General features: G+C 43.1%; 2 protein-coding genes across 3 annotated transcripts; one reads left to right on the top strand and one right to left on the bottom strand.

Moving 5' to 3' along the window:
• Nucleotides 1–573: 573 nt before the first annotated feature.
• bcas1 (brain enriched myelin associated protein 1) lies at nucleotides 574–7799 on the bottom strand. Of its 2 annotated transcripts, XM_053848351.1 has the most exons (11): nucleotides 7594–7799; nucleotides 5287–5346; nucleotides 4867–4902; nucleotides 4048–4248; nucleotides 3854–3901; nucleotides 3731–3754; nucleotides 3544–3615; nucleotides 3381–3419; nucleotides 2929–3054; nucleotides 2637–2852; nucleotides 574–1692 (listed from the first exon to the last, which is right to left on the bottom strand). In XM_053848351.1, exons 1-11 carry the CDS (start codon nucleotides 7612–7614, stop codon nucleotides 1612–1614), a joined length of 924 nt encoding a protein of 307 aa, XP_053704326.1. In that variant the 5' UTR covers nucleotides 7615–7799; the 3' UTR covers nucleotides 574–1611. The 2 variants fall into 2 exon arrangements, with proteins under 2 accessions (XP_053704326.1, XP_053704327.1); XM_053848352.1 differs by lacking the exon at nucleotides 4867–4902.
• Nucleotides 7800–9020: 1221 nt separating this feature from the next.
• On the top strand, nucleotides 9021–19713 carry pfdn4 (prefoldin subunit 4). The gene is made up of 5 exons (XM_053848356.1): nucleotides 9021–9047; nucleotides 16592–16672; nucleotides 17347–17454; nucleotides 18350–18490; nucleotides 19382–19713. The coding sequence occupies exons 1-5, from the start codon at nucleotides 9036–9038 to the stop codon at nucleotides 19514–19516; spliced, it is 477 nt and encodes a 158-aa protein (XP_053704331.1). The 5' UTR covers nucleotides 9021–9035; the 3' UTR covers nucleotides 19517–19713.
• The last annotated feature ends 3920 nt before the right edge of the window (nucleotides 19714–23633 follow it).

The following is a 23633-nucleotide window of genomic DNA, read 5'->3' as shown; positions in this document are numbered from 1 at the left end:
CGAGGCACGCAGCTGTTTTCTTTTGTCTGCACTCATTCTTGTAGTCGCACATGTAAATGAGGAGGTTCTGAATAACAACAGGAGGTGAGGACTGCTGTCAGCTGTTGTGATGGCTTTTAACACACTACTTGAGTGAGCTTTGAAGACACTGATTCAGTTTTGCCACAACACCAACAAACAACAGGATTAGGAGATCATTAAATAAAAAATGAAAAGTAAATTATTCCAGTGTCATGCAGCAGTTCGCTCAAGGAAATCTTAAATTAAATCATCCAAGTCAATTAATAAAACTAGGAATGAAATAAGAATGAACATGATTTTCACTCTCCATATTTTCAGTATGGCGATGATTTATGAACTAAAAAATAATATTTAGTGACATGAATTGCAAAAAAGAATGAGTTATTTGGTCGAACTTTAGTGATCTTATTTGGTTGTTTGGGTTGTTCAGACTTACTGTGTCTTTATATGGAGTGCTCATCAGGGATGATGAAGCCCCACAGATAGTTCACTGAGATATGTCATGTAACTAAACTTTCTGCTGCCAAAGAACAAAAAAAGCGGAATGTGTTTATTGCCTTTAATACAACAGTCATTACACAAGCGCAAACCAAAGTATTAGATACACAAACACCACAACAGACCAACAAAATGACAGGAAGAACCACTTGGTGATTTTGTTTTTATACGCAGACACGACACGTGTGCGACGAAGACTTAAATCCCACAGAGCTATAAATGCTATAATACCACAATATTTGCACATTATTGCACATACGCAGACATGTTGGCTTTCACCCATGTTGGCTTTCATCCATGTTTTTAATTGTTATTTCAAAAGAAAGAGAGAGTTGAGTAATGCATGCATTTGGTGTCTATAAGGGAGTTTGGTGGGATGACCATAATATTATGACTGCCTGCCTCCCGCACCGCATGGGTCACATTTACACTTTCCAAGGGAACCCAGAAGTATCGCCACTGACCACTGCAGACCCCCCTTGTTTCTGTTGTTTGATGCTTTGGGGTTACATCTCAGGTGAAGCCAGTTTTGTTTTGAAAAAATATCATTTATAAAATATGTGACATGATGAACAGAAGCAACTGGAAAAAGTTAGTGACGGATTGGAGTTAAAACGTTGCATATGAACTGGTCAAATGTTGTTTGATTTGAAGTAGAGTCTTCAAGTAACATGGAAGACAGTATCAACAATAAAGCTAACATCATTTTACATGCCTCTGAAACTCTCGCACTTCCCCTTTTTTCAACTATCTCTTTGCTGGGACAGTTAAAGCTTACGTTAAACCCTGGAATACAACAGTAGAACATTTGAGACAGCATTTGTTCCCATGCATGTCAAACTGTACCATAGTTAGCATATGAAACAAGGCGCTTTTCGGGTTCCTCAACAATATTCATTCGCTTTTAATCCTTGATATTTGAGTGGATGAGTCCTAGGCAGAAATCTGGATTGACTGAAGTTAACTTCGACACGATCGACTAGAGCGCTCGGATTAAATATGGATCGTAGATTGATTCTGGAAACAAGAATGCGGTCTGAGATCAGACAGTAGGGGAAGTATGTACAGCGGGATTCAGGGTTGATTCTGCTTTCATTTGGTCTTCTCAGGTGCTCCAGAAACCGGCGCCGACTCCGTCTGGATCCCTGCGTCTGTGGAGTTTCGTTTCTGACTCTGCAGAGAACCAAGAGAATCCTGAATGTGAGTCTGGGACCCATGCTGATGTTCTTCAGCATGACTTGTCCTCCATCTTATATGAGTCTCATGGGAAAAACAAACCTTTTTTAATGTTTTACATTTTTACATCAATTATGTAATTTTCAATATGACTCAAGTTACACAGTATAAGAATATTCTAACAATAAATACAACTTTTCTGCATATATATATATATATTATATATATATATATTTATATATATTTTTTTCAGTCATGTTTACTCATTTAGTTAACTGTTTGATTTGTGTGTGGTTTAGAGTCTCATGGGAAAAACAAACCTTTTTTAATGTTTTACATTTTTACATCAATTATGTAATTTTCAATATGACTCAAGTTACACAGTATAAGAAACAATAAATACAACTTTTCTGCATATATATATATATATATATATATATATATATATATATATATATATATATATATTTTTTTTTTTTTTTTTTTTTCCTCAGTCATGTTTACTCATTTAGTTAACTGTTTGATTTGTGTGTGGTTTCTAGTGCTGTTACTGATCTCTGTTCAAGCTACATTCACCTCTTCCATCACACAGAAATATTTTTTATGAATCACAATTCAGCTTTTCTCTCAATGTTTCACAGTTTAGAAGTGAATTTCCTAATGCATGTATTGTCGCTCCAGTGGTTCAATTGTACGCAGATGTTTATGTTTGGTCACTTTTAATCAAGTTCCTTTCATGTAAACGCCTAACTTTAGTGACCATATGGTATAAAAGCTATTTTTGAGCGACTTGCATTACATTTTCGTTTCCGCTTTGTAGTCAGATTGGGGGTGGAGAAAGAGCTCTTGGTGCCGATTCAAAGACAAAAAAAAACTGGCTTAGTGTTTCATATTTGAAGGTTGCCTGCTGCCACCTAGTGGACAGTCATAGCAGCTCTCACCAGATTCTTGAAGAACAGTCCAATGGAGTTCCGTTTCTCCAGTTTTTTGGGTGAATTTGCGGCAGCCTCGGCAGCCTGAGGGGGCGCTGGGGCCGGTTTGGCTTCTACAGGAGGTTCTGGAGACTTGACTGCTACTTTTGGCTCTTCTTTTGCTTTAGCTGCCGGAGCTGGTTCTGCTGCTGATGATGCGGAGGTCGTCTTGATGGGTCCAAGAGGCTGTAAAAGTGCATGTTGCTCTGCAGTCCTCTGTATCACAGCCTGCCCCGCTGCCTCTGACAAGCGATTATCTTACCTTAAACTTGAAAAAATCCAAGAAGGAGAACTTCATATTTGCCTGTTTCTCATCCTGTGCTGGCGGAGGTGGTTCTGGTTTGGCAGCAGCTTCCAGGGTCCCAGTTTTTGAGGGGTCCACCTTCTTCTAGTTTACAAAAACAATAGGAAAAGGACAGAAAAATTGACATTAATAACTGAAGCTGTAGCGGTAGGGAAACAGCCGCCACCTTCACTTGAGAAAAATAAACAAGAGACCAGTTCACAGGAGAAAGATGTTAGTTTGAGACTAGAACCTGAAGAGCCCAAATGTCCAAACCAGAAAGCAAAGGAAAACACTGGCACCAAACTCCCAACACTCCCATAGTTGTAGCTAAGCCAAACTTATCTCAGCGCTTGAAAAAATGTTCTGTAGCAGAAGATATTTTCACAAAAAAGCCACCTCAGCATTTTCAGGAGTGTTTAATGAATTACCTCGGCCTCAGCCACCAGCTGTGACGCCTCCTGTTCCATCTGTGATAAATCGTAGATCACCTTTTAAATGTCTCTGAATTCCAACTGATTTTAAAACTAAGTATTTCCATTATTTTCATGAAACGTAGGTAAGGCTTTTAAGCTCCATTTCTGCCTCCGTTACCTTGTCCTCTACCAGTTGCTGCAGCTCGTTCAGCCCCTCCGACACTTTCTGACCTCCTACCTCCATTTCAGCCTGAGTGTGTGATTCAGAACGAGTGCAACACGAGAAAAAAAAACTTCAAGTTAGAACCCAATCAGGTCATGTCATTTAGAGTGACCCCTGAACACCAGATTGTCGGCAGCGTTACCTGGGCTTTCTCTACTGCCGTGTCCTGGGGAGGAAAAACTTGATGGTTATTTTGAGATCATGGATCAAATCCTTTCTCTGACTGTCGCGCAGCAGTTGGAACAGAGCATGCTGAGTTAGTTACCTGTAGCTCTGCCACCTGCTCCTCAGCGGTTTGTAGCTCTTTTGCTACCTGCAGGGAAGGTGAGTGTTAGTGGAGGGCGGCTAACACGCTAGTTTATTGTGACGGCTGAAGATTAATTTGATTAGTGTCCAGTGACATCTCTTTCACAGAGAAGATTCTCAGTCCCTCATGGGATCACGTGTGACCTGGCTGACCTTTGAACCGAAGAAGCTGCCCAGGGAGACTTTTGGGGGCTTGGCTTTGGCCGACACAGAGCCTTTGGCCGCAGTTTTCGCCTCTAGTTTCGGTGACTGTTTCGCAGCTGATTCGCCTTTGATTTCCGTCTTGGGTGGCTCTGGGGGCGGTGGCGGGGGGATGGACATGCCTTTGGATGCTGCCGGGGGATCCGACGCAGCCTGTGAACAGGAAGAGTGGCGTCACTATCTCTATATCAAGATATAGAGTATGTCATTGAGCGATCCTGGTCATACAAGAAGGGATGTTTAAACTGGTGGAGGTAGTACAAATATTATTTCAACTAACTCTCTGCCACCGTGCTCTTTACATTAACTTGACAAGTCACAACAGCTTGTTGGTCAACAAACAGGTTTGAGAATGTTGAATTTTCATCTGTTTCCAGGAGAACTCTTTTTGGCATATATGATCCAGATATGGAGCCAAGACTCGCCACATCAAGGGTTCCTCATCTGGGAACTAACTCATCCGAGGAGATGTGAGTTTTCCTTGATTCTTTCTATATAATATAATATAATATAATATAATATAATATAATATAATATAATATAATATAATAATATTATATTATATTATATTATATTATATTATATTATATTATATTATATTATATTATATAAAAGATGAGTCTTTGGTTTCCTCTATTTTCAGGTGAAACTCTCCGTTACATTTTATTTCAATCCAAAAAGTGTGGGGTTTTTTTTTGGTGAGCTGAACTCACAATAATGCATTGGAATGACTGCATTAAACACAAAGGATGTTAATAATAACTTGCTCACAGTTGAGGGTGGCGCCGGCTCGTTTTCCGCCTCAGGCTGCGCAACAACAGAAAGAAAAGCAGCAGGTGATGAAGAGGAGGTTAAATGATGAAGCAAAAAAAGCAAAACAAGGTCTAGAAAACAGAGTTGAACTGAAGAGCCTGAAGTTTTAGTGATGTGGGATATGTCTGAGCGTTAATATGCAGTGCGCAAAATTACCACGTGAGGTCGCCGTTCATTGCACAACTGACTACACGGACTACATTGTCTAATAATCGTATTGAGTGAAAAGTGAAAGTTGAAGGTAGCTCCCATGTGCTTGTGTATACAAGGTTTGAATATGTGGCAATGAAGGCAAAAATGATGAGTGCATGAAACATGGAAAGCATATCGCGAGTTTTGTTATAAACATAAGTGCAGGAGGACAGAAACTGAATCCACCTTTGCTCTCGACGTTGCTGGAGAAGCAGATTCCTTGTTGGGTGTTTTAGTGGGAATGTTCTATGGGGAAAAGGAAAGACAGTCCATCAAAAACCATCAAATATTTCAGCATCAAAACACAAAATCATGGTCATGTTTTGCAGTGGAATGGGGCACAAATATCCACTTGAGGATAATTGAGGATTAATTGAGGATAATTATACTCACTTTAGCTTCCTCTTAATATATCAGTCGATGAAGACGTGTTTGTGGATGAAACTAGTTGAATCACCCATTTACTGCGAGACCGCTTGGACATTATATGAATTCAAATCAAGTCAAGTACTGAAGAAAAGTGTGAGGAGGCCATACTCAGCATGTTATGATTGTGTAATCGAGTGCTGTTGCCAGTGTCTGACTTCCTCATGTAAGCCACACAGCTAAATGATCAGCGCGCTAAGACAGGGGCCTTTCATGGGCACAGAAACAGGCCCATTATGATAAACTAGCTGGCGCACACTGGCGACCCTGACTGGGCCAGTGCAGCACAGGACGCTCAGTGTGACCGCTATTGTCTTCAGGCGATGGCGTAGGCCTGCCCTCGCTTTATCTTCACAGAACCTCCAGGAAGACAAACCAGCCTTGTGAGCTCACGGGCCGGGGCCAACAATGGGCCACCACATTCCCACATGTTCAGAGCCTTGATTATTGCAGAAACCCTCCATGGTCCAAAAGTCAGCATGATGAAGATGAAATACAAAAGGAGGCTTGTTTTTTGGGCTTCGTTTGGAGCTACCTTCGCAACTCTCAGGCCTGGGCCTAAATAAAGTCACACAAATGTCGCTGATCTAAAGAGACACCACGCAACACCTGTAACCAGCTGCTTGGTTTTGGATATCTGTTCACGGAAACCTTTCAAGGGTTTAGAGTTTCATTTTAAGCTGTTCTGCAAGCCTTACGCGTCACGCCTACCGTAGCTTTCCTAACCAAGCTCACGCTCACCTTACCTGACCTTAATCCCTGATTAGGTGAATGATTGCTTTGTAAAATGATCGTCCAAAATCATTTTGTCACATCTGTTGCTGCAACTGTGGGCTGAGATTCCACGATGTCAGAGTGGAGAGACGTCAGTTTTGGGCGTGGTCACTTTCCAGCGGGATGTGGCCATGCGTTCTCTTAACATGGTCAAGAAAAAACCTTCTTTACTTGCTTCTTTGAATGCAAAGATCTACTTTGAATCTCAGCCTGATGACCAAGCTTCAACTGTACCGGGATAAACAAGTTCAGGAGGCTTTGATATCCTGTCTCCTGGGCCCCTCCCGAGTGAGGTGTTCCTCACGTGTCTCATGTCTCAGCTGACCTGGGAACACCTTGGTACTACCCAGCAGAGCTGCCAGAGGTGTCTGTGACTCTTTTTTTGTGCCCAAGCTACCTGATCTCAGATAAGACAGCGAGAATGGTTGGATGGCCGATCTACTCTGAGTCACTGGTGGATGACTTGGCTTCATCTGTATTGAAAGGCACCAGTTGATGCTTGCCTAGTGAGGAGCTTGCATGTCCTGCTGGGTGGACGGCTGGGTCAGGCTGGAGATATAATGTCTCCCAGTTGAAGAGCTGGAGGAAGTTTGAGGGACGTTTGGCCTCTTTGCCTCAGCTGCTGAGCCTCCTGATCTCAGATGAGAAGATCGTTGGACTTCAGTCCCACTATTAAGAAGTCATTTGATTATTCCTTCCCTCATTCCTGAATGTTGCAGTCATGTGATGACCACTGGATAGTTACAAGTTCACTTCCTGCTGCTGTGTTCAGGTGCTCCTCAGTCGGTCCATTATTAATATCAAATCATGAGACGTGTAGATGGGTGATTATGTTAAAATAATCCCAAGTATTTCATCTTTTTAATGACTGCTTTATGTAAACATACGACGGTATCGGTTTCATGAACATGTCGTCTTGAGTTTGCAGCGGAGTGGTTCATGGAAAATAGGCGGTGACAGCTTTTAGAATGTAACTGAAGGCTCGGTGTCCGCTCATGTCAAAATTTCAACCATATTTCACAACATTTGCTGCAGAATTTCAGTCATCATTCATGTGGCAAAAACAGTTCTGAGACTGTTTTTTGGATTTTAGAAGACCCCCAAAATGTTATTCCATCCCACCTAGTCTCAAAAGGTGAACGAAGGATCATTCATAATGAACATTGTTTTCTATAGATGGATCTTCCTGCCTCCCTGTGTCCAACAGTGACCTGACATCACGTATTGTCCCACACTAGCAATCAGCAGACAACTTGACCTTTCAAAGCAAACAGCCAGGCGTTAATAACTTACGAGTGATTTCAAGAAGTTCATCGCTGGATCCTTCTCCCAGTTGACTCCGTTTGAGCAGAATATTCGTGGTGTGTTACTTTCCTGACGAAGTTACAAAAGCCACGGAGAATAAAGCAGAGGAGCCGAGGTGCCAGTAACAAGTGCCTTTCTTAATCGCAGCATTGATGAGACGCGAGCACAATTCCAAACATGCCTCTGCCTACTCAGCGTTTTGTCAACAATCAGCCTTTTATGAGCGTTGTGTGCGCCGCCCACACTCATTGATATTCAAAAATGTGTGACAGTTATGTCGCAGAAGAGACCGAGCTGTCGGACACATGTCGGAGGATGAATCTTTGTAAGGTCACTCTGGACTGAACTCAGGTTTTCTTCTTGATTTTTGAGTTCAAATTTCACAATTCACACAATAGTACTGATGACCAATGGGAAGCAACAGTGAAGGGTTTGCTTCCATCTCACATACCATGGACACGGAGAGTAAAATGTGCAACCATACGGTTGATCGTTCAGGGTGCAGTGGTGTTTCACGAAGCCACAGACCAGAAGCTAGTGTCTCCGCCCTAGTGATGATTTGTTGCTCAACACCACTTTTGATGTTGGGAGAGTTGAAATTTTAGTTTTTTTCTTTTTCACTGGTATGCAAGTTTTCTTCATGTGGATTTTTCTTTTTATTCTTACCTGATCTCTTATTTTTGCTATACATTTATATATTTTATATATTTTCATCTTCACAAGGACTTTTGTTCATTCATTGTCTGCTGCTTTTTTTCGTGAATGTGAATCCAGAGGCTGTGGTCCATCACAGGAGACGTATAGAATAAAATCCCTCACGTTTTTGGACTGTGGGTAGGAACCATTGTGGATACACACAAGTACTAATAAATTCTTAGGTGCACCTCTATCCTCATATTCAACTGAAAATAAAGAAAATGCTGTGTGATGTTTCCAGTTCAGCATAAGGTTTAGTTTAATAGCATCAGAGGGAATGTCACGTTGATATTTGGCACATGTCATGTGACAAATGTCACTCTCTAGTTTCCAGTTTAGTGGAGTGACTGCAGAATACAAACACACATAGCTTTTATTTGGCTGTTGTTGGTTTGACAGTCCACCTTTTCAGTTTGTCCCAAAGATATCAGTCAAATTTAGGCACCCGAATATCATTTTAACAAAGCCTTTTTTTAAAAAACTCCCAATGCAGTATGATCGTGGGTCGGAATGAAACACAACTGAGCGTTCCCTTTATTTGAATAGTTTAAAAAGTTAGATCACCGCTAAGACACACAAATTAACTTGAAGTCTACTGTTCTTCTTTGGCAGCCACGTGGATGGTCAGAGTGATGGTGTACCCCAGCGAGGTGATCTCCAAGCCCTGAAGTTTGTACAACGATTCCTCAACGACTGAGGCGCAGGCAGACCGCAGCTTCATCAGCAGAGAATCAATGCTGATCGAGGTATTGTCAGTTGTTGCCACAGCTATCTCTTCTTCTGCTAACACCTCTGGCTCCGCCTTCTCTGAAATGGCAACATCTAGTCGAGTATCCATGACGGTTTCGATGATGGGTTGAACGCGCTCCGCTACCGTCTTCACCAGAGTCCCGAGTTCAGATCCGCCAGAGTTGCTGATTGCGTTGATGATGGCGGAGACATTTGACAAACATTCTGTGGCAACTTCAGGGACCATCGCCACCACTGATCCGGAACCAGCTTCTTCACCACCCAGACCTTCCACGATGTTTTCAATGACGTCCAGATTCTCTTCGATGGCGTCGACAATGGAGCCAACGATGTTCTCCAACACTACAACGGCTGCATTTTCCGGACACTCTGCATTGATTTGTCCAGATGGTTCTGCGGTCTCTGACAATGCTGGATCAGCTCCTGTTGCTTCTCCCTCACATTCCCTAATCTCTCTCACAGACGCTTGGGTGGTCACTTCTTGAACAGCATTGGTGACTGGATCAATATTTTCTGATAAGATCTCCACCGTTGTTTCTGTAGTTCCATCACCTCTTGATAAGCTCTGGACATCTTCAGCGAGGGCCTCTGGATGTGGAATGTTTGAGTCTTGATCTACTAAAGCAGGCAGCAGCAGTTCAGCAGTGATCATCACGCTGTCCAGTGGACTCTGCTCATTCTCTGATGGAGGTTGTCCTTGGTGGGTCTTCTCATCAGAAACATCCGAACTGGACAACAATCCCTCATCTTCCGTGGGGGCCTCTGGATCTGGAATGTTTGTGTCTTGCTCTACTAAAGGAGGCACCTGCAGTTCAGCAGTGATGATCACGCTGTCCAGTGGGCTCTGCTCGTTCTCAGTTGGAGGTTGTCCTTGGTGGGTCTTCTCATCAGAAACATCTGAACTGGACAACAACCCCTCATCACAACACATGTTATTGTCTGTGTTGTCCAGAGCAGCTCCTTGTTCTTCTGCTCGTTCACCACTAAGTTCCTCCACAATGTTTTCAATGGCCTCTAGATTCTCACCAATGGCTTCAACAATTGACACAACTATGTTTTCCAAAACCTGAATCGTCTCATTATCAGCACTTGCAACTTCAGCCACGGCATCTCCTGACAGATCTCCCTGTGGTCCGTCCTCTTTTGTGGAACCTTCTTCTTCAATGTTTTGTGGAGCTTCATCCAATCCTTCTGATAACTCAATAGCTTCTTGGACAGTGACTTCATCCTGCTTGGAGGTTGCTGCTGCATCAACTTGTTGCTCGGAATTGGGAATGCTTGACAGTTCAGCAGTGAGAGGCACGAAAACCTCAGCAGAAATGAGGTCTTCCTGCTGTGGGCAAAGGTCATTAAATGTCAACGGTGCTTCAGCAGTGAGGCCACAAGATTGGAGTGCTTGGCAAAGTGTCTCAATGGCCTCTTCTGGCATCTCCTTGATGACTGTCTCATCGTTGACTGGAACTACAGTAGTCTGGTCTGCAGTTAGAAGAGAATCAAGCTCCTCAATGGCATCCATGGAAGGACCTTCTCCAGCATCTCTGTCACCACTGTCCTTTTCACATGGATGTGTGCCAGTGGATGAGTCCAGATTTTCACTGTTTGAAGCCAGAGAGACATCTACAATCTCCTCAGCTCCAAGGTCAGAGTCCTGCGCCACACACTGGGTGACTTCTTCAATGCTAGAGACACCTCCACCACAGATCTCTGTCTCCATCTCTTGTGGGATTTCAGCTGACTCCTCACTCTCAGCGGTGCATTTTGGTGTGTCACTATCATCTTCAACCATCTTTATGATCTCCTCTACTCCAAGTTGATTGTCAGAGTGTGTCAAGTCAATGGCTGATGTAATATCAAGGATTTCCTCAACTGCCATGGGGGCTCCTTCTGCCCCCAAATCATGAAAAGATTCCATCTGTAGCTCCACGTTGGGTGGGTCTTCATGAGTGGCAGAGCACGTTGAGGCCCCATCTGCAAGGATCTCTGGAACCTCTTCGTCAAAGGGTGCCACTTCATCAGTCGTGTTGGCCTCCTCAAGAACAGCCTCTGGAATCGTTTCCAACTGTGTGGTCCCAGATACTTCACCTGAAGAAGAAACCCGCCCTTTCTCAATGATATCAGGATTGAACAGTTCGGATTCCAAACCAAGTTTTCCAATGAGACGTCTCTCTTCAGCTTCTTTGGTCATGACATCTTCTGTTTCATCTGTGTCATCTGCTGACACTGTGAAAACTGCCTCGACAACATCTGCCACAACTTTTGGAAGGTTGTAGCACATCTCTGACTCTCCAGCGTGGCATACCCCTCCGGTTATCGTCTCATCGGGTGTGGGACTGATGTCTCTGACTTGAACCCTCTCTGCTCTGAACACAAACCTATCATCGGTGTTAAAGGTGTTCGTGCCTTGGTCCACGTTCCCTACGGTGTCCTCTCCAGTCGTTTGTATGACTTCACTCTCCGCCGCTTCGTCATCTCCGGTCTGTGTTGCCATATGTGCTTCCACTTTTGATTCAGTTTGAGTGGAAGTTTCAACCTTCCAGTGTTCCTGTTCTTGTGCCTGATCCTCCAACATTACAGCAGCATCTCCTTCTTCACACTGATCGGAGTCCTTCATTGAAAACCAATATTCGGATTTAAACAAGGCGCATCTTAGGCTTCCTTTTGTTAGATTTCAGAGCGAGCATGCAGCCAATTACGGGCAGAACGAAGAAGAAAAGTTGTTGTTGACGTAGTTCAGTGGATCAGACTTTGTCATCATTATTTGTGATTCACTCACGCCACTTTTTCTAAAATGTCTCGAATCAGGGATGTTTAAATTACATTTGTCAATGTCTGTCCATGAAAGAATGAAAATGTTTTTCTTGACCAATACATGTTATTAACATTATCATTTCATAGAATGCAGGTCTTTGTTTGATATGATGAGTCACACTAGTTATGCCTGTTTAAAATGATAAAGGAGTCTCGCCTAAAATGAGGATTTATTGACTGTATTGTCTGATGTTCATGCAGTAAGAGCTCTTCAGTGGTTCTCAAAGCTCCGTGTGACTGGCGGGTTCTAATGTGGCTCCCTGAACTGGCTGCTGCTGAGTCAACACGGTAATCTGGTCAACACACTGTGAGCTATCGTGTCAACAACAACTTTCAGGTTAAACACACTCACATGATGCTGGATGTATTGACGTGCGCTACTGAGTGTCGATTGTTCCGGTGATGACATTAGTAAAGTGTTATTTCCGTTCCTCTGAGGTGAGGGCTTCTGATAGGCTGAGGTGATAAGATTGAAGAATTCTACAGGTAATCAATATGTTTACAGACGGTCAGACTGGAGGAGGGCGGTTAGAAGACAAAAAGGATCGAGGGTCAGTTGTTACAACATCGGTTCAACAAGATGCCATGAGGAGAAGAACATACTTTGATTGTTGCCTTGGTCACGAGGAATTAGCAGCATATTGTTGCTCACTAAATGCTTGAGTTAAAGTTAGCCAACCACATGATTTAAGTTATTTGTACATGTGTATCGTGAAATATTGCACATGGTTTGAGGTTAAATGTTCGCAGATTGAGCACATTGTGTGTATTAGCTGTCCAGAGACATTCTGCACGAGAAATGCACTTTTATTTGCCTCAGCTTTTGCTAAATCAGAATGTATTTTGCATAATTATGTCGTCACTAGAATCAACGTCATCCAATAGCTGAGCAGTTCGTAATTGTGAACGTTTGAAGCCGAGTTTCTTGAAAGAATTTAGGTCATTATATCACGGCGCTGTCATTAACCTAAGCTAACAGCCTGTATGAACCTATATTATTTACTTTTCTGATGATTTAGCGGTGGATAGGAATATTAAAGACAAGGTCAAAGCGTAAATGAAGGTATATTAAAATGTGTGCACCAGAAAACTCTCCTGGGTTTTTGATTGTTTTGCAGCTTGTGACCAGGTGTAGTTGTGCTTAACTTGCAAATTAAAAGCGTCTCTTCGTATGGTTGGATAGAATTACACCTCCAAATGACCTGAAACTTTGTGGCGCTACTGCCGAATTGAATTCAGCAGATTATTTGATCCACTCATCTTGATCACAAATAACAAATTATCTTCATATCCAAGTCAATAACTAAATAACGGAGGTCCTTTAAGGTCTTATAATCCTTCCACGCTGATGAACAAGCGTCACTCGTGATCATTAATATTGACAAAGCTATAGGTATAAGCTATAGCTGTTTCAATGTATGGTCTGCTTCTTTTACAACCCTTTTCCATTTAGATATTTTTCCTGAAATGTTTGCAGTGAGTGAGCAAACTCTATCGAGCACCACCAGATCACTGTGAAGAGATAACTGTACCTACTCAAGAGTAAACAGGATCTATTTTCTCATTATGGCATTTTGTCAAGTGAAAAAAAGATCCTTCACTCACCGTCTCTGGCTCGATGGTCGGAGGTCCGCCGTCTGTTTGATCTGTGACCACCTCAGTTTGCTGGGAGTCCTCTTGGACAATCACATATCCAGACAAAGTTGAGTCTTCCACAGAAGTTACGGCTGACAACTTGCCACTTTGACTGGCTGGAGTTCCACCATTTGCTGGAAGGAAAGAACATTCGATCCTTTATTGGATTTGAAGTTCAGTGTGCAGCGGTAGATATGGGATTCAGCACCTTTAAGCCTGTGCTATTGTGTAAGTGAGTTGCTGTCTTGTTTGAGGAGTCACTGAGATGTGGCAAGGGAATGGTGTTTTCAGTCTTGGTTACCCACTTCTTTACTGAGGTGATCGAGTCATTTCTTTTATATTAAACCAGACTCATTCCATTTGGGTAGAGCTCCAGGTGCAGATCCAGGATGGGATGTATTTGCTCTGGCTTGGGAACAACTTGGCATCCTCCTGTTAGAACTTGCAAGTGAGGTGCTTTGTGAGGCTTCATGTTTGCAGATGTGAAATGAGTTTGGTCATTTTAAATCATTTCAGTTAAATATAATGAGTTGTCATATTGTATAAATTTCCCATTTGATATGGAATTTTTGCAATGTCATCCATCACTGTGCCCGTCAGCTCCGTCAACATCATCGTCCTCCAAAACAAACTCAAGGGTTGGGGAGGTCACGGCGGCTTGACTCCTCAAACAGCCTCTGTCCAAGGAAACGCCTGCAGTTCAAATCCCAGTGTCCAAAACCAAGTGGCTAGCGAGAGGATGGTGTTTGCACACAAGTGAGCCGAGTTCATCTCTAATCCGGTGCGGACGTGGGAACCCTCTGATTTCTGAGTCTCAGGGGTCCTACGTCAGCACATTCTCGGACTCACAGAACATGACCAGCGAAATCATCAGTCAGTCATCAATGATACGTTACGTGACATCACGTTTAATAATTCATTTGGAATGATTTAGGTTGCAAGAGCCAGGATGAGTTACTGGTGTAGCCCAGCATCTGAGTCACTTGTCTGTCTGTGGTCTGGCTTGTGCTTAGCTGGAGCTGCATGTAAAGGTCAGGGGTCCAAATCTCAGGATGCATTCAGAAGCAAGTGTGGACGCCTGCTAGCTTTTAGTCAGGGTATATCAATGCAAGTAACTCACCAGTAACAGCCACTCCATTGGCTCTGATGGTCACATGGCCGTTCGCAGCTCCTTTCTGAGAGAGAGAAAAATCATTTAAACCAAAGTTGGATATTACAAGGTTTATAACAGACAGTATTGACAGGCATTATTTGATCAGTCAATAAATGTATCATGGCTGAACAGAAAAATTAGATAACAGCATGTTTTGTTATTTCATTATTATGAAAAAGGAATTAAATATCGGATTGTAGATGCCATCAGACATTGAGAATATTCAGAAATATTGCATGAAACATTCAGGTGAGTGACAGCTTAACTGTGCAGAAAACTTCATTGGAAGCCGACTGTGGCCAAATCCCAGTGCTGGACAGATTTACCTTGCTGAGGCCTCTAGTCTTGGAATGCTCGTTTCCCATTTTCCCAACGTTTTTCCTGAACAGAGAGAAGCTGCGTGAAGTTTCTTCATGAAGTCACTGCTGTGATGAAAACTGAAGCACTTACCTTGTGAGTCTCTGGCAGCCTGAAGGGGGATATCCTGCTCCAAGGGTGAAAGTGTGTGTGTGTCTGAGCACTGGACTGGTGTGTGTACACTCGGGTGTTGACAGGGCTACTATATGTGTGCCTTTTAAAACGTGGGCGTGTCTGTCTCAGGTCAGGGTTCCTGCAGCGTGGACCCATGATTAGTTAATCACAGTCTGTCAATATCATCACGACCTGAGAGACCATCAAGTTGATGTGTTGTTGTTGACAAGTGAAGGTGATGTTGAGATCCACTCGTTGCAAAGTGTGAGAATGAGCCAGCCAAAACAGTTTCCGAAGAAGAAATATATTCATATTACTTTAAGAATATATAGATGTAATTCTCATCATTTTTTTTGGTTTACACTCGTGTGAGGACCATGTCGAGACCAAGACCATACGGGAGGAGACCTGACCAAACTGAATGAAGAAGTTTCTTCTTCACACGGTCTTGACTACAATACTAACAGAAACCGAGTCACGTTTATGTCTGTGCGAACGTCTGTGGCCTTCCAAGATGTGCAGCAGCTTCTGCCATTGTTCCTCCAGAAGAGATCATTTGAAGTTCATCAGCTGTGTCAAATCAAAAGTGCATGAAGAGGGAACTCCTACTTCAATGTGTGGCAACAATCACAACTTTGTCTCCACAGATTCCAACAGTGGTGATGGATTCTTCACATTTTGAGTCTGATGTTTTCACAGAGACTGAGTGTACTGCTTGTATGACACAACACGACAGTGCGGTGGGGTCGAAGGTTTCATTGTTCTCTGGTTTCCTTTCTCACCCAAATCTGTGGTAAAGTTAACTGCTGGTGTGAGTGTGTGTGTGAGGGTGGGCTGAAGAGCAGTCCGGTGGTCCTCTGCCTCTCGACCCCAGCTCTCCTGCTCCATGATTTCATTACTAACCTCTGTCTGGGCTGAATAACTGACCTGATAAGGCAGCTGTTTGCGCTCTGAATACATTTTAAACAGCTGATGAAACGCTAATGCAATGACATATATTTTCTTTTTAAATGAATTGTTATTGGAAAGCTTTCTTTAAATGGAGCCCTCACATGGATATGATAAGAAACGTCAGGACATTGTGCTCAAATGTCGCTTGGTTGGGATTTTATTTGCCATGACGTTCCATCACTGAAAACCTTTTTTCTCCATTTCTGTAAGTGGATGGCGAAAGATATCTGTATTAAGCTGATAGTCATGTTTGCCCTCTGTAAATTAATTGTACCCTGCTTTACACATGTGCGTCGTCAATATTTGAACTTGGGTGCAGTCCTGTTTGCTGAGGAAATATTGACAGAGCGGTAGTTCCGGTTGACCCATCAAAACAGGTAGAACGAAATTCAATTATAAAATGAATGCACAATTGAGGTGTTCTAAACGATGTTTTTTTCTATTCCTGCTTGTATTTTTCCTCTTCGATAACTGTAAAAACCTAGATATCAACTAGTGCGATTATTCTGTGTCCCGCTTGAGGCGCTGTGGGTACAGAGCCGATTTGACGGTCGCTCTTTCTGCAGCGAGGAAGAAGTAGAGATGGCAGCTACTGTGAAAGGAGTAAGTGTGCATTAAACCCGTATTTTAGCTTTAGCTTTGACGTCCAAGGTTTACATTCATTACCGCGAGTCATTCCGGCTTTGTTGACTTGAAAATGGCACCGTGTTTTATTCAAAACACGCAGAGGTCCGCCTTTTGTTGGAGGATGTCAGGGCAGCGCATGCCGAAGTAGCTAGCACGCTAACAACATTAGCCGGCATTTTTTATTCGTTAACCCAAACTCATATGTCTGATAATAATTATGCCGCTACTGTAGGATTTTGTTAAAACCCGCATAGATACTTTATTTCTGACAACCACGTGCATTCACGCATCCTGGAGAAGGAAGATTTAATCTCGGCAACCCCAGTTAGCCACCACCCACCAGTCGCAGTTAAGGAGCCGACAAGCTTGACCGTAAATGGAACTGTCAGATATTCTGCTGATCTGGTCCCTTTATTAGTTTGAGGGAGAAAGCGGACTTGCATTCAGTTTTATTTATATAGATTAAAATCAAATGATTTCTAGATTATTTACGTATACATAAATGTAGATATATATATGAAATATAATTGTTGCATATTACTGCTCATGATTAGCCTAAAATGCTGGAAAGAAAACTTGATGATTATTTTCTTGCTTTTTAAGACCAGCTCTACCTACATAGCCTTTAATAACATCCTCTCTTGTTTCAGGCGAACGAAGATGTCAACGTCACATTTGAGGACCAGCAGAAAATCAATAAATTTGCCAGGAACACAAGTCGAGTGACTGAGCTGAAGAATGAAATCAAAACAAAAAAGGTGAATCATTTTTGGGTCTTGGTTTTGTCGTTGAGTGCAGTATGGTCGGTGCAAAAGGCGACTGATGTGAAGCAATCTGTGAGGAAATTTGCTGTTGTGGCTCCTGATCAATTGATCAAATTTGCACTTTGAGTCCGGCTGTACATGTCACTAAGCGGTGGCTAAGATAACTGGTGGAATATATTTGACGCATAGCTTACTTTATGCTTCTCAGTGAACTAGGAAAAGAACGTGCCGATCCAAATTGTTCAGAATACATCCCGTTACGTTATTTTAACTTTGGTACCAGTATTTTTATGTGAACCAAATCGCTTGAACCTTTAAGTTGCTTTGAATTATTGGAGCCCTGTTATGCTTCCCCACACGTTGATCATTTCTGAATGCATTCAGATGAAACCGGAATGTGCAGGAGCCATGCTCGCCCATATTTGAGTAATTGAGTTTTAATAATCAGCCACCACAAGACCTTACACTTCAGTCGCTCGACTACTGACTTTCATGCGTCACTTTGTGAACCCACAGAGAATCATAGATTCAATGGACCACACTGTACCATTGCCTCCATCACTGTGCTGACGGACTTATGTTGAGACTTGCGTACTGGGGTCAAGCCGCTCTGAGAGTATGAGATTTGCTTTCTATGGATAGGCTACACAATCTGGCCACTTTAAATTAATTCGCTCGTGAGAAGAATAAATAATTCAGATGTCTTTATGTGTATGTATTTTGCCATGTACTTACTAAGTGCCCCACTGACTGGAGAAATGTTAAGTGAAAGATAATTCCAATTGCAAATACAATTGAGAAGCAGAATTATTTGTATTTGCAAACAATTCAGAGCTGCGTCTTGTTGCTGGCACGTCCTCTGACTGTGTGCGCCGACGCTTCCTTTCAGAAAACACTGCAGAACCTGCAGGATGCCAGCGATGACCTGATGATGCTGGACGACGACGTGGAGGTGATTCCCTACCAGATTGGCGACACGTTCATTAGCCACAGCCAGGAGGAGACGCAGGAGATGCTGGACACGGCCAAGGTCAGTTTAACGAATTTACGAGTCGAGTGAGCGGTTCAAAGAAAAAGCTCAGCATTCAGAATCGTGCACAACTACCACTAGTTGTTCACCACTAATCATCCAAATGATTTGGATGACAATCCATTCATCCAAAACATCATGTAGTGCAGATGCAGTGATAGATAGCAGAATGCTTCATTCATGATTGTATTTTCTAATAGTTGTGGTGATTTCTGCCTTCCGCAGTTAAAGAAGTGGGTGTAATTCAGTCGAAGTCTGAGATTGTTTACACGTCTTGTCACTCAGTCATTATCTGTGTTATACTGTCAGCCGCTCGTCTCCTACTGCCCACATAGTTTGTCAGCAGCAAATCTCAAATATAGAAGCCAACGGCAGAGTTCAGCGGTGTTATCACAGCGCCGTCTACAGAGATGTGCTGGCAAACAACTCACACTGTTTGAGTGGAACACACACAGTTACTCACACACACACACAGATGTGCAAAAATACACGAGTGCTTACATTTCCTTCTGCGACCGAAGCCTGCCGGTGTGCGTATGTGCGTGCAGACTGGAGCCCAGATAGATCTGGGTTTTCAGCTGCCGACGGGTTCCCTGATAAAGTTTCAAAAGCGCTGGAGCTGCAAACTGATTGATGCACGCCTGCCTGTCGATTTGGAAAACAGCGGCAGAGAATCAGCCTGAACACCGACTGATAAACGACTGACCGTCTGTGAAAGACTCTGGGAGACGAGTCTAGATAGAGTTCAGCTGGAAAAGATGTTTTCACTGCCAATGTTTTTATTTTTAGTTTTGGTTACTGTTTTCATCTTTGTAAATATGTGTGAATAAAGAAGTTTGTGAAAGCAGCAGTTGTTGGTCATGTGATTGAGCATGGTCTTGTCGACCACAGGAAACTCTGGAGCAGGAAGTGAAGAGCCTGGAGGACCGCGTGTCGTCGATACAGCAGGTACTGGGCGAGCTCAAGGTGCAGCTCTACGCCAAGTTCGGAAACAACATCAACCTGGATGCGGACGACCCTGAATAGTGGGAACGGACACTCAGACTTTTTCTTTCACTCCACTTTTGCGCCACAAGAATTACGCAAAACGTTCCCCACAATGGTTGGTGTGGACATGGAGTTCGGGACACTCATGCAGACGACAGTCAAGTCCTCTGGAACATTCAGCCATCATGTTTAAATGTTCAACTAATAATCTCAATAAAAACACCACTGAAGAAGAATCCTGTCATGTTTCTGCCTCATCACCCTCTAGTGGCTGAGCTCTAGTGCTGCATGTTCCGCAATAACAACAGAAAACACAAGTTCAATAATTGAAAATGTTAGTTTAATAAGCAGCAGTCGGCTTTAAATCCCTGCTGCGAGAGGTGATAACTGAAACCTTGATCCTCCCGAAGGTGTTTGCATCAACTTCAAGGTCGCAGCTTCCTTTTACTCAGTTTTGGGAGTGTGTGCAAGGCGGCGCTGTAGGGCTCGTTTTAATGAGGCTTCTGCAGGGTTACGAACTGCTGGAGTCACTGCTGTCTAATATAAACAGCGACACTGTACCTGCTGGGTTGTGTTTGTAGTAGAGAGGAGTCATTTGTTTTCAGCAGAATAACAAGGAGCTAGACTCGGAGCATCTTTTGTTGACCGCTCTCTTTCAGAGGTGTGACAATAAAGTAAGTCGACAAATATCTTGCTCTTTATAAAGAATGCGGATCATTTAGATAAAAAAAATTACGAGCTTGTTAGCTTTTTAACCTTTTTTTCTCATGAATTAATAGATTTTACATGAATATATTAAATGTTTTTGTTTTATTTTACAATAAAAAATCTCAATGATCTTATTTAACGTAAACTCCTGAATTTTGGTTATTTTTCTGGTGGAACATAGTAATGCAGGGATTTTTTTAAATTCATTTTTTATATTTCTTTCGTTAAAATGATTTTTTTTTTTAACTCAGTCCTCCTGATGTTTTGATAGAATATCAGAGTGCAGCTGTCTCAACATTTCATGAGTCCCGCAGTAGGAGGCTCAGTCCAGCAGGGGTCTCTACCGTCTCACCCATTTGCTGCACCTTGGAGCTGGTCTCCTCAGGCTGATGGGACATGGCAGCTTCTAGTTAGGACGGAAGACAGATGTCAAACATGTTGCCTTTCCCTCTGCTGACGAGGGAGTAGAAATAAGAAGCAGAGAGAGGAACGTCCACGGAGTGAAGCTGGTCGTGTCACTTTTTATTCATAAAGCAGCTAAAACAGGAGCTGACCTACTTTTTGGTGATTCACTGCCACGTTTAAAGCCTTTCTTGATGTTAAGCTCCAATCAAAGACGTTTATAATTGGGTGGTCTTGCTGATGAGATATCTACGGTGGGTTTTTGTCTTGCTGCCTGTTTCAGATGCAAGATAACTTATCATTCTTATATGTTCATCACCACACGGTACTCTGCTGAAACCATTTTTCTGCATGTGGTCAAGTGACCCGAGAGACCCAGAAGAAGGGGGCAGTCTAGAGCTGGGTGATGTCACGAGTATAGCATGAGAAGTGTCATGTGCAGGGAGACCTGGCTTCAGTGCGAGACCTGGAACAGGCCGCCATAAGTGTCAGCCTCTGAGGATCTGACCCTCTGGCTCATCCTCCTGATCCAGGAGTGTAGAATTTGTGTAGAACTTGTGGGTTTGTCTCGAACTCCAGTCCTCTCTGGGCTGCTGCCAGGTAAAGCATCTGCGCGTCATCAACCCAAAATGATGCTCCTGGTTGTCCTTCTGACCACAAACTAAGATCAAGAGAGCGTCGCTCGGATTTGGGTAGTAGACCATTGTCACTCACTCACTGTCTGAACCAGGAGTGTAGTAGCGTTAGTCAAGTGGAGGCCTGAGATAAACTCATCAGTGTATGGTGCTCTGCTGCTACAAATACAAGCAGCTCTAGTATATGCTAGATTCTTCCTCTCTTATACGAAGCTTTCCTTGAATCTCTCTCCGCTGTGTCTCCACTGGTTCCTCTCTCCCAAGTCGTTTCCCATGTCTGTCTTTCGAGGCTTTATTCATTAAAAGTGAACAGCAATCTCATCAGTCCTCTCGGGCGACGTCAAGTGGCCGCCATTTATAACTCCGTCTTTATTGTTCACAAACGCAGCCGGTGGCATATTGCTGCTTTTGTCGGCCGCCTACTTCGCTCAGCCTTGTTACTCTTCTGTCGCCGTTCAATGAGGAGGAATTTGGAGACCGTGATAGAAAGCCAGAATTAACAGCAGCAGGATTACGTGAGAGAAAAGAGCAGGTTGATGAAGAGGATTCTGACACCTGTGCTCGACCGGGACCTGAGGGTGGCCGGGGAGTGTAACTGCCTGCAGCACGTCATTCATTTCATTACTCTCTGTCACCTTAATTTGATGAGACGATGAAACGTCCGGAGAGACGACTCAAGTCAGCGTCAAGTTTTGGTCTGTAGCAGTGCAGTGGCACATGGAGTACCAGGAGCTGTGGTCCATTTGTTCCCACCACAGCACACACCGTGGGCTTCTGACCTCAGTGCCACTTCCAAAGTTTGTCTCGACTCCTAGCAACTTCAAATGCTTGACATTCTCCTGTCAGGATTTCCTCAGAGTGGAGACTTAACCCAGTGGTGCCTCCATGGTTTTAGAGCTCTGACTCTGCCGCCGTCCAATTAGAAGTACACACAAATTCACACTTGCACACATAAAACCAACCCACTTACACACACACCTCTTAAATTTGGAATTTTGGACACCAGACAAGCAAAACAACGAAAAGTCTGAACTTCACACTCACATATTTTGGGCTTGCCGGAAACTGTACTCATTCTGGCAAAACATTTTCAAGTTCCTGAATGTGTTACTCGGTGGAGCTGATTTTAAAACAGCAGTTTTGGGTGTGATTCCTGTGTATGTGTATGGAGGGAAGGGGAAACATCTACCTTTGGCAAGATACTACTAACAGCTGCTCTGAAATGTATTACAATGAAATGGCAAAATGGAAATAGAAATCTATCAGATGGTACGACTTACTTGCTTAGACTTCAAACAGATATTTTGGATAAATGGTGGAAGCCGTTTCTTGATGCCAATAGATGAAGCGATTGATTATGTGGTGTATATTTCTTCTGCTTTCTTTATGTGGACATTTCTCGGACTCTGCTCTCTTCTTCTTCTTCTTCCTCATGTCCTTCTTCACCACCTCCATCAATCTCCTCTTTGTCCAAACCATCTCCATCTAGCCTCTCTGACTTTGTCTCCTAAACACCTGCCTCCTGTCTTTTCCTCAGTGCCACTGTTTCCAAACCATCCAACTTTGCTGACCACAGTTGTGTACACCTTCCCCTTCATCCTTGCCGACACCCTTTTTTCGGACTCTGCTCTCTGTTTGGTGAAATGTATCATTATATATCTCTCAATTATGTGACTTCCCTGGCACTTCTTGGGCGCATTGTACTGTATTATTGTAAACGTTTGTAGGTAGCTGGAAGGGAAATTGCGAATTATAAGTTGCTGATGCAAAAATGTCATAAAAAGAAGGTGTGAACTTGAAGTGCCCTTTTTAGAAGCAGTGTATGACGAGTTAGGAGCACTCGTTCCCCTCGTCGCATTTGCTTGTTACTGCAGCGGCTTGTGTGGCCCTGAGTTCTCTCTTCAGGTGTCTGAAGGATGATTTGTGAGAAAAAAAAGAAGTATCTGTGAGGAACACATCCTGAGTGAGGTTTCAAAGCTGAGCTCTTCTTGGAGGTGGGCGGCTGCAGGGTGAAAAGTCGCCCTCCATGAGAGGCAGTAGGAAAGGTCAGGTGTGACTGAGGCTCACAGAGGCAGGTGGAGTGGTGTGGTACAAAGTTTGCCTCAGTACTCACTCTGCCAGTTGACTTGCCACTATATACTATGTTGGTGGAGATTAAAGAACCGACTCACATGCCTGGCCAACAGCATTCCATTCCTTCTGTTCCAAACAGACTGAGATCTTCATATTATTGACACATAAAACTGGACTGTCAAGTCATACTCAGAGAGGATTTAGAGTCTTCAGAAATCTAGAAGTAAAAATCACGCATCGTGAGATCTTAACTACATAGACTGAAAAGTTAGTAATAATTTTAAATTAAAAAAAATGTTCATCAACATCAAGATGAAATCTCCGTCATGGTCTGAGAA

Source organism: Synchiropus splendidus, chromosome 18 (assembly GCF_027744825.2).
Source record: "Synchiropus splendidus isolate RoL2022-P1 chromosome 18, RoL_Sspl_1.0, whole genome shotgun sequence".
In the NCBI taxonomy this organism is placed as follows: Eukaryota; Metazoa; Chordata; class Actinopteri; order Syngnathiformes; family Callionymidae; genus Synchiropus; species Synchiropus splendidus.
Note: the sequence above shows the minus strand (reverse complement) of the source record. Positions and strands in the feature narration are given on the sequence as shown.